Source organism: Xenopus tropicalis, chromosome 8, assembly GCF_000004195.4.
Source record: "Xenopus tropicalis strain Nigerian chromosome 8, UCB_Xtro_10.0, whole genome shotgun sequence".
In the NCBI taxonomy this organism is placed as follows: Eukaryota; Metazoa; Chordata; class Amphibia; order Anura; family Pipidae; genus Xenopus; species Xenopus tropicalis.
Window position 1 is genome coordinate 8,432,785 of NC_030684.2, and position 11,334 is coordinate 8,444,118.

An 11,334-nucleotide genomic window follows, 5' to 3' on the forward strand; every position below is an offset into this window, starting at 1 on the left:
GCTTATTGAGCTAATTCTTGATGATGAGAGGCAAGTTAAGGCTCAGTTTGCCAATTCTTGGTGGTGGGATGAAGATTCAAGGCTGAGTGCAATCATTCTTGGTGGTAGGATGAAAAGTTTGAGGCTTATTGAGCTAATTCTTGATGAGAGGTGAGGCAAGGCTCAGTTTGCCATTTCTTGGTGGTGGGATGAAGATTCAAGGCTGAGTGCAATCATTCTTGGTGGTAGGATGAAAAGTTTGAGGCTTATTGAGCTAATTCTTGATGATGAGAGGTGAGGCAAGGCTCAGTTTGCCATTTCTTGGTGGTGGGATGAACATTCAAGGCCGAGTGCATTCATTCTTGTTGATAGGATGAAGAGTTTGAGGCTTATTGAGATAATTCTTGGTGATGAGAGGCAAGTTAAGGCTCAGTTTGCCATTTCTTGGTGGTGGGATGAACATTCAAGGCCGAGTGCATTCATTCTTGTTGATAGGATGAAGAGTTTGAGGCTTATTGAGCTAATTCTTGGTGATGGGAGGCAAGTCAAGGCTCAGTTTGCCAATTCTTGGTGGCGGGGTGAAGATTCAAGACCAAGTGTAATCATTCTTGGTGATAGGATGAAGAGTTTGAGACTTTCTTCGCTAATGCTCAGTTGTGGAGTGTGAACCAAGGCTCAATGGCTAATTCTCAGCTAAACACAAACTCCCAGTGGCGAGTCAAGCTTTAGTGTGCTAATTCTCAGTGCTAGGGTCAAGAATCATGGCTCAGTGTTGAATTCTTAGTTCTTGGTGGCGCGGGTGAAGATTTGAGATGGAGTTTGAGTTGTTCGGTGGTAGGATGAAGAGTTTGAGGCTTGGTTCTGTAATTCCCAGTAGTTGGTGGTTGGTTAAGGTTTGTTGCAATAATTCCCAGTGGTGGTGGGGTGAAGAGCTGTGACTCAGTGTGCTAATTCTTGGTAGTGGGGTGAAGATTAGATGGTGCATCAATTAACTCTTGGTGGGTGAGTTGCGCTTTAGTATTGATAGGTTGAGTCAAGGCTTAATGTGTTCATTCTCAGTGGTGGTGGGGAGAAGACGATGATTCAAGGCTCCATTCTCTAATTGTTCATGGAAGATGTTGAGGCTCGGTGCACTAATTCTTGGCGATGGTTGGAGGGGCGGGTCTATGTCCTACTCCGCCTGGTTGATGCTCTGTAAAACTAACATGGCTGCTGTTTTTGTTGCTCTACAGGGACGGCTATTGCTTACTAAGAAGTCTGGTTATTTCCCAAGTTCCTCGGTGGAGCCATGTCCTGTGGAACCAGTAAGCGCTACTTTATCACTCCCTTGGCGTTCCTCTATGAAATTGCTTTGAATACTACATAACAAGTCTTATTTTCCCTTTCTTCCCATCCAGCTTGTGATCCGCAGTGATTACAGTAAATACCCGTGGTAGGTCCCAGCACATTACTGATGTTTTGTGTCCGTAACATTCCCGACCTTCCAAGCTAACTTCTCTCCATCTTCTCCCTGTAGGTTTGCCGGTAACGTGGAGAGGCCCCAAGCGGACAACCTTCTCAAAGGCCACGTTAGTGGGACGTACCTAATCCGAGAGAGGCCGGCAGAGGCCGAACGCTTCGCCATCAGCATTAAGTATGTACCCAGGGCTTACTAAGTGCCAGTTGATAGCCTCTGTCTGGCCTCTCCTCCGACTGACTGTCGTTTTATCCCTCGGCAGGTTCAATGACGAAGTCAAACACATAAAGGTTGTAGAGAAGAACAACTGGATCCACATCACAGAGGCCAAGAAGTTTGAAAGCTTATTGGTAAGTGCGGCTCGTGTTTGGGGGGGTAGATAATAGGGCAGATATAGGCCCATGCCAGTACCAGGCTGTTCCTGCTGAACTGGTGGCGGAACTGATGCCCTGGTCTTTGTCTGCGCAGGAACTGGTGGAATACTATCAGACGCACTCGCTGAAGGAAAGCTTTAAGCAGCTGGACACCACGTTAAAGTACCCCTACAAATCCAGAACGGGCCGCAGCAGTAGCAGCAGCAGCAGCAATACGCCCCGGGCCCCAGGTAAGAGCGCACGGATCAGTATGCGGATAAGTTGGAGGCTCCTACCATTGGTCGTGCCTTGGTGGGCGGGTTGGTCACACCGGCGCTTTCCCATTTAACCTAAATTATTTATATTTTGTCCAATTGCTTCTCCCAGTTACTTTGCAATTGTAAGCATTAATCTAGAACCTAATCTAGAACTTTATTATTTGGGTTTTGCTGCTTTGGAAATGGTCTTTACTTCTTGCCGTTCTTCTACCTTTTTGTTTTTCTCTGACCTCTTTGCAGCCTCCTGCGCTTCCTACAACTTTTCTTTTCTCAGTCCTCAGGGCCTCAACTTCCCTTGCCAGAACCCGTCCACTCCCTTCTGGTCAGGTACTGGCGCCCTTTTAATGGGTTTTTTTTTTGTTTTATTTCCTGCCTTTCGTTACATGTGGAACACAGCGTCACCTTGTGGTCATGTCTGGGCACTGCATGGAGCTGTTTGTCATTGTGCAGCAGGGGGCTCGGTGCTGCTGTTTGGGGGGGTTGTATAAAGCAGCCCCCCGTCTCATTTAGCCTGGCACAGGGCAGGAAGTCACCTTCTAATACCATTTCCTTTCATGTGTTACGTCCTTTTTCTTTGTCTTTTCACCCAACAGTCCTGCTTCTTTCATATCCATCATTCCTGGATCTACAGCATTCCAACCTGCAACTCCCAGCAGCCTCAGCTAATGGAGGTATAGACATTCCCATTGGGTCAGTTAGTGAACCTGCCCTTGCTTGGCTGGCTGGGGTTGCTGGGAGATTGGAGCTTAACTCCAGTAGCTAAATAAATATACTACTTTTACTTGGGAACTCTGAGTATCACTCATGTATTATAAGGTATAATGTACCCCCTACTGTAAATGATAAGGATATTAGCAGGCACTGAGGGGTTCTGTGCCCATATAAAGGCACAAGGCTGCAGGCTGAGTTATACAGGGAACTCTGAGTATCACTCATGTATTATAAGGTATAATGTACCCCCTACTGTAAATGATAAGGATATTAGCAGTCACTGAGGGGTTCTGTGCCCATATAAAGGCACAAGGCTGCAGGCTGAGTTATACAGGGAACTCTGAGTATCACTCATGTATTATAAGGGATAATGTACCCCCTACTGTAAATGATAAGGATATTAGCAGTCACTGAGGGGGTCTGTGCCCCCCATATAAAGGCACAAGGCTGCAGGCTGAGTTATACAGGGAACTCTGAGTATCACTCATGTATTATAAGGGATAATGTACCCCTACTGTAAATGATAAGGATATTAGCAGTCACTGAAGGGTTCTGTGCCCATATAAAGGCACAAGGCTGCAGGCTGAGTTATACAGGGAACTCTGAGTATCACTCATGTATTATAAGGGATACTGTACCCCCTACTGTAAATGATAAGGATATTAGCAGTCACTGAGGGGTTCTGTGCCCATATAAAGGCACAAGGCTGCAGGCTGAGTTATACAGGGAACTCTGAGTATCACTCATGTATTATAAGGGATAATGTACCCCCTACTGTAAATGATAAGGATATTAGCAGTCACTGAGGGGTTCTGTGCCCATATAAAGGCACAAGGCTGCAGGCTGAGTTATACAGGGAACTCTGAGTATCACTCATGTATTATAAGGGATAATGTACCCCCTACTGTAAATGATAAGGATATTAGCAGTCACTGAGGGGTTCTGTGCCCATATAAAGGCACAAGGCTGCAGGCTGAGTTATACAGGGAACTCTGAGTATCACTCATGTATTATAAGGGATAATGTACCCCCTACTGTAAATGATAAGGATATTAGCAGTCACTGAGGGGTTCTGTGCCCATAAGTGTACCCATTGGTGCCCACGTACCAAGAGCTTACAATCAATGAGTTGTAGGAATAGAGTGGCCCAAGTGGCTGCAGTGTTTGGTTGTAGCACCAAGCCCTTAGCCGCAGCCAGAGATGGCCAATGGGACAGACAGGCCACACCCCTCACCCCCAAACCATTTACTTTCTCCCCCCGGCAGTGTTCACGCCACGACCGGTAGGAACGGCCATCGCCAGGTACAACTTCGCCGCCAGAGACATGCGCGAGCTTTCCCTACGGGAAGGGGACGTCGTCAGGATCTACAGCCGGATTGGAGGGGACCAGGGATGGTGGAAAGGAGAGACCAATGGCAGGGTGAGTGCGTGGGCCAATCAGAAGGCTTCTCTTTAGAAGGGCAACACTGGTGCAGCTGTAGCTGATGCATCACACTGAAATTTCGGGGATACGTCATTGTGGGTAAAAAAACATGGCGGCTCTATCCAGATGTGTGTGTCTTGGTGTATGAATTGGCTTCCAAGGCCTCTGCCCTTAGCAACCAGTCGATGTGCTAAACGGATTGTAGCCAGGTGATATTTACTGCTGTTTCCTTCTTACAGATTGGGTGGTTTCCCTCGACGTACGTGGAAGAGGAAGGGGTCCAATGAGCTCCCCCACTCCGGACCAAGCCCCTCCTACCTGAGACATTTGCACAACAGACACTCCCTGAAGTGACACCCTCTTGCATTCCGCAGGCCGAGCCTGACCGCCGCCTTTGGCTCCTTTCGCCCGTACTACTTGTATATAAGATTTATAATGCTGATCTACGGCAGGCGTATGAGGAACTGATTGGTGGAATGTTGCCGGCGCATCTTTTAACGGAATTAAAGTCATTCCAGATCTGGCTGCGTTTGTATCATGTTTTCTTGGAAGCACCCACAATTCCCGCTCCGGCCAGAGGCTGTATGCTGATTCGCTGAATTTATCCCAGATCTGATTCGCCGAATTTCTCCCTTAATACACCAGACACACACAGAAAGATGTTATATGCAAATATACACAAGAGTTTATAAACAGTGTAACCCCCTACTGTAAATGATAAGGATATTAGCAGTCACTGAGGGGTTCTGTGCCCATATAAAGGCACAAGGCTGCAGGCTGAGTTATACAGGGAACTCTGAGTATCACTCATGTATTATAAGGGGTAATGTACCCCCTACTGTAAATGATAAGGATATTAGCAGTCACTGAGGGGTTCTGTGCCCCCCATATAAAGGCACAAGGCTGCAGGCTGAGTTATACAGGGAACTCTGAGTATCACTCATGTATTATAAGGGATAATGTACCCCCTACTGTAAATGATAAGGATATTAGCAGTCACTGAGGGGTTCTGTGCCCCCCATATAAAGGCACAAGGCTGCAGGCTGAGTTATACAGGGAACTCTGAGTATCACTCATGTATTATAAGGGATAATGTACCCCCTACTGTAAATGATAAGGATATTAGCAGTCACTGAGGGGTTCTGTGCCCATATAAAGGCACAAGGCTGCAGGCTGAGTTATACAGGGAACTCTGAGTATCACTCATGTATTATAAGGGATAATGTACCCCCTACTGTAAATGATAAGGATATTAGCAGTCACTGAGGGGTTCTGTGCCCATATAAAGGCACAAGGCTGCAGGCTGAGTTATACAGGGAACTCTGAGTATCACTCATGTATTATAAGGTATAATGTACCCCCTACTGTAAATGATAAGGATATTAGCAGGCACTGAGGGGTTCTGTGCCCCCCATATAAAGGCACAAGGCTGCAGGCTGAGTTATACAGGGAACTCTGAGTATCACTCATGTATTATAAGGGATAATGTACCCCCTACTGTAAATGATAAGGATATTAGCAGTCACTGAGGGGTTCTGTGCCCATATAAAGGCACAAGGCTGCAGGCTGAGTTATACAGGGAACTCTGAGTATCACTCATGTATTATAAGGGATAATGTACCCCCTACTGTAAATGATAAGGATATTAGCAGTCACTGAGGGGTTCTGTGCCCCCCATATAAAGACACAAGGCTGCAGGCTGAGTTATACAGGGAACTCTGAGTATCACTCATGTATTATAAGGGATAATGTACCCCCTACTGTAAATGATAAGGATATTAGCAGTCACTGAGGGGTTCTGTGCCCATATAAAGGCACAAGGCTGCAGGCTGAGTTATACAGGGAACTCTGAGTATCACTCATGTATTATAAGGGATAATGTACCCCCTACTGTAAATGATAAGGATATTAGCAGTCACTGAGGGGTTCTGTGCCCATATAAAGGCACAAGGCTGCAGGCTGAGTTATACAGGGAACTCTGAGTATCACTCATGTATTATAAGGGATAATGTACCCCCTACTGTAAATGATAAGGATATTAGAAGTCACTGAGTTACAGTAGGGGAGACATTATCTCTTATAATAAAGTGTCCCCTATAATTCTCAACCTAGTTTGGTCACAGAACCCTTTGAATATCCTAATCATATACAGTAGGGGGTAAAACAGCAGCCTGGTATTTAAATAAAAGTGTCTAATTGTGAGATTATATCACAATGATGATGTCTCACACACAGCCAATAGGCTGCTCTGTATGAATAAAGATCAAATATTGGCCCCTTATATGCTGCTATATTATATACAGTCCAAAGTAGAGGGACAGACGCCCCCTAATCCTGCTATTGACAGTAATGGTGCTGCGTGGCACCCTTGGGAAGAGCCTGTTCCGTAGGGCGCACACAGACAAGCGCCGGTGCCACCTGATCCCACCGTGGGCTCCTATTTCCTATGCCTTGGGCTCCGGCGGAGTGGAAACGTGGATCAGGTGGTTGGGAAAGTAACTTTATCCGGAGGGTTTCCAGCAATAAGCAGAGCCGGGAGTGAGGCGAGGGGCTGATAGCGTTCCTCCGGGGCATTATTATATTAAAGTGAATATCGGCCCGAGGGGGACGGGAAGCCCCAGAAGCATGCAGGTAAGCAATACCTTTATTTTATATGAGTCCTGATCAATTATTTACTGTATATGTGGTGCAATTGATGCCCCGGAGCCTTCCCATAACTGAAAGCTATGGTATCTGTAATACCAGGGAGAAAGAAAAGGGGCACCAGCAGGGGGCAGGCAGTTACCATATAAGAGAGGGGCAACATGAGAGCCACCCAGTTTGCATTGGGGCAAAGGGAATCACCTTATGATGCCCTAAGACAAATGGGAAGCAAAGGGTAAATAGTCTTGTACTCGGAAACTGGAAGCCTTCCAGATATTGCTCCTCCAACAATAGAAGGCCGTGGTGCAACTGAATCTGCTGGGCCTTTGCTATGGGGGAGATGCTGGGGGGCTGTAGTTTGGGCCTCCATTTGGTGCTGAAGTTAATATTAACCACTGCCCTAAAACAGACGGGAAGCAAAGGGGAAATAGTCTTGTACTCGAAAACTGGAAGCCTTCCAGATATTGCTCCTCCAACAATAGAAGGCCGTGGTGCAACTGAATCTGCTGGGCCTTTGCTATGGGGGAGATGCTGGGGGGCTGTAGTTTGGGCCTCCATTTGGTGCTGAAGTTAATATTAACCACTGCCCTAAAACAGACGGGAAGCAAAGGGGAAATAGTCTTGTACTCGGAAACTGGAAGCCCTCCAGATATTGCTCCTCCAACAGTAGAAGGCCATGGTGCAACTGAATCTGCTGGGCCTTGGCTATGGGGGAGCTGTAGTTTGGGCCTCCAGTTGGTGCTGAAGTTAATATTAACCACTGCCCTAAAACAGACGGGAAGCAAAGGGGAAATAGTCTTGTACTCGAAAACTGGAAGCCTTCCAGATATTGCTCCTCCAACAATAGAAGGCCGTGGTGCAACTGAATCTGCTGGGCCTTGGCTGTGGGGGAGATGCTGGGGGGCTGTAGTTTGGGCCTCCAGTTGGTGCTGTAGTTAATATTCAGCTCTGACCATTCATATTTCCCACAAAGAGCTGCCATATTGCTTTTAGTTCACAGCCATTCCAGTGGTTAAGCAATATGGCGCCCCCTACCCACAGAATATTCATGTAGTCCTCCTCTTAATAAGGTAGTTTGCTTTCTCATATAGAACAGGTACAGGACCTATAGGAGAACGCCATGCCTTAATTACTTAGTTGTGACTGGTTAACCACACATCAGCTAATTTTGATTGGCAAGGATGTCTTAAGAGTGATCATGCAATTGCACCAATCACTTTTGCCTCCCATACCCTGAAGAGGATAGTTTTATTTGCCCTAAGGATGCATCAAGGAGATCACTGGTTACAACCGTGTCTCCAAGGGCTGGTTCAGATATATCACCCCAACAGTCTTAACACCACAGGTCCACTCCTATTGATTGATGAATGTTCTCCATATTCCTTGGTTCTACTAGCCAAACATAAAAAATTCTCTTTTTAATGTGTTCTAGGTGGCACCTTGCAGGCTCCGCACCCACCAATGGTGCTTCATCCTTTTCAACATTGTGCTGTTCCACGCCTTGCTCTTCGGAGCGGACTTCATGGAGGAATACCTGATGCAATCTGTGCCCGTGTCTTACACAGAAGGAAGGTTCCTTGAGATCAGAGAACAAGCGAGGAACCTGAACATGCAACTCCTGAAGAAAAATATCTCCGAGTCCTATGTAATTAGGGAGGAAGGTCTTTGTTCTGGTCGGGATGTCTTTCTGCTTATGGTGGTTTCCAGCAGCCCAGAAAACAAGACAAGGCGGGACACGATCCGACGCACTTGGGGTAACATGACCAATTACAAAGACCTTGTAGTGGTGCGGATGTTTGCTTTGGGAAGGCCAACCTCGGAAGAAACTCAGGCGGAGCTCCTAGTTGAATCCCAGGTCCATAAGGACATGGTGGAAGCAAGCTTCTTGGATACCTATGAGAACAGAACACTGAAAGTCATCACGTCCATGGAGTGGATTGTAACCTTTTGCCCCAACGCCAGATTCATCCTCAAAGTCGACCAAGAGGCGTTTGTGAACGTGGAGAGCCTAGTTGATTATCTGAGCTACCTGCTGACCTTGGAAAGACGTTCTGAAGATGTCTACATTGGAAGAGTCATCCACCAGGGGGTTCCAGATAGAGAACCAAAGAGTCTCCATTTTGTCCCCACTTCTTCCTATCCAGATGCCTTCTACCCCGACTACTGCAGCGGGACCGCCTTGGTGATTTCTCAAGATGTAGCAAGGAAGGTCTATCTGGTCTCCAAAGATGAGACAACGCTGCTACCACCAGATGTCTTCCTCGGGATGTGTGCTCGGAAGGCAGGGGTCGTTCCCGTTCACAGCTCCCGATTCTCCGGCCCCAAACACATCACGTATAACAGATGTTGCTACAGGTTCATCTTCTCTTCCTCCTCGGTGGGAGAAGAAGAACTGTCTTTCCTCTGGAGGGACATGAGCAACGGCAAGGAGTGCTCTGTCCTCGAAACGTACTACGGCCTGGTGTCCTGTAAAGTCCAGACGTACCTGGGTGAATTCAAGTACTTCAATGCGGATAAAATAAAGAAAGGCGGGCCGCATTTTTAAGATGTTTATTTTGTGATAGGTCTTCCAGAACGGCTGGGAGGAGCCAATGAAGGAAGCTGTAGACACTCAAACTCCATTGCTGATCTGCAGCCCAGACATCTCAATGGTCTTGCAGAGAAGGTCCAAACTGATGGGTCGGAGGAAAAGAGTCTGTAAATAATTGTTCATGTGTCCGACTTGATCCAGTAAAACCGCCCCGTCTGTAGACCTATCAGAAGCTGAGCTTCCTCTTCCCACAGTTTATTTTGTGTGGTGAGAAATAAAATATTTATTGGAATTATTTGATTGTGTTAAGAGCAACAGTAATTGTGTTCCAGTGCAGAGCTATCGTTTGCTGGGTTCAAACAGGTGGGAAACACTGAGGGCACTTACCAACATCTTCCTCTAACAATGGTAGATTGGAATGGTATACTGTGTTAAAGGAGAATATTGTGCTGATCATGTTCTAAGAAGGAATGTTCTGGGCACACAATAAGCTGTACCCCCATACTGTACTGTCTAAGGGAAACACTATGGCACCTCCCTCCCATATGTATAAATACAAATATACAGAGAAGGAATGTTCTGGGCACACAATAAGCTGTACCCCCATACTGTACTGTCTAAGGGAAACACTATGGCACCCCCTACCCATATGTATAAATACAAATATACAGAGAAGGAATGTTCTGGGCACACAATAAGCTGTACCCCCATACTGTACTGTCTAAGGGAAACACTATGGCACCTCCTACCCATATGTATAAATACAAATATACAGAGAAGGAATGTTCTGGGCACACAATAAGCTGTACCCCCATACTGTACTGTCTAAGGGAAACACTATGGCACCTCCTACCCATATGTATAAATACAAATATACAGAGAAGGAATGTTCTGGGCACACAATAAGCTGTACCCCCATACTGTACTGTCTAAGGGAAACACTATGGCACCTCCTACCCATATGTATAAATACAAATATACAGAGAAGGAATGTTCTGGGCACACAATAAGCTGTACCCCCATACTGTACTGTCTAAGGGAAAAACTATGGCACCCCCTACCCATATGTATAAATACAAATAGCTGTAGAGAGAGTCCGCACTCACAGGTCTTAAGAAAATATAGAAGTTTTATTCAAATCAACATCTAACGTTTCGGCTGCATCCACAGCCTTTCTCAAAGTCTTTGAGAAAGGCTGTGGATGCAGCCGAAACGTTAGATGTTGATTTGAATAAAACTTCTATATTTTCTTAAGACCTGTGAGTGCGGACTCTCTCTACAGCTATTCCATGTATTATTTTGGGACTGCACCCAGGCTCCCTTGGACCTACTTATACGTGAGTGCCTGTCTTCTTGCAATATAAATACAAATATACAGAGAAGGAATGTTCTGGGCACACAATAAGCTGTACCCCCATACTGTACTGTCTAAGGGAAACACTATGGCACCTCCCTCCCATATGTATAAATACAAATATACAGAGAAGGAATGTTCTGGGCACACAATAAGCTGTACCCCCATACTGTACTGTCTAAGGGAAACACTATGGCACCTCCCTCCCATATGTATAAATACAAATATACAGAGAAGGAATGTTCTGGGCACACAATAAGCTGTACTAACAACATCCCATTTAATGACCCCAGGGCTACAATCTCGGCTCATACAACCAATGGAAAGAATACATGCACAGCAGCTAAGATTAGAAGTTAAATAAATGCACTACATATCTAACAGCCCAATCCCATGAGTAGCCCAGAAAGTGTTTCTCTAAACACCATAATCTCCTCAGAAACATTTGCGGCCTGTGTGGATCTGCTCATTGGCGCATTAGGCGGCAGTTATTATTCATGAAGCCCAATGTACATACAAACAGACAGCCCTATGGCATCTCCCGGCCGCCAGCAATTGGTATGACAGCGGCACCTCGGGGCCCTATTTAAACGAACAAGAGGCGAAG

General features: G+C 46.1%; 2 protein-coding genes across 10 annotated transcripts in view; both read left to right on the forward strand.

Moving 5' to 3' along the window:
- Positions 1–4,724, forward strand: part of vav2 (vav guanine nucleotide exchange factor 2) — a 162,060-nt gene extending 157,336 nt beyond the window's left edge. For 5 of the 9 annotated variants that reach the window (XM_031890516.1, XM_031890518.1, XM_031890517.1 and 2 more), the window contains 8 exons: positions 1,212–1,283; positions 1,377–1,411; positions 1,496–1,612; positions 1,698–1,785; positions 1,904–2,039; positions 2,307–2,393; positions 4,043–4,197; positions 4,440–4,724. In XM_031890516.1, the coding sequence (XP_031746376.1) occupies positions 1,212–1,283; positions 1,377–1,411; positions 1,496–1,612; positions 1,698–1,785; positions 1,904–2,039; positions 2,307–2,393; positions 4,043–4,197; positions 4,440–4,487 (738 nt within the window). In that variant the 3' untranslated portion in view covers positions 4,488–4,724. 9 annotated transcript variants of the gene reach the window in all.
- Positions 4,725–6,228: 1,504 nt separating this feature from the next.
- b3gnt10 (UDP-GlcNAc:betaGal beta-1,3-N-acetylglucosaminyltransferase 10 (putative)) lies at positions 6,229–9,669 on the forward strand. Its single transcript, XM_002935226.5, has 2 exons — positions 6,229–6,831; positions 8,276–9,669. Exons 1-2 carry the CDS (start codon positions 6,826–6,828, stop codon positions 9,386–9,388), a joined length of 1,119 nt encoding a protein of 372 aa, XP_002935272.1. The 5' UTR covers positions 6,229–6,825; the 3' UTR covers positions 9,389–9,669.
- Positions 9,670–11,334: the final 1,665 nt, after the last annotated feature.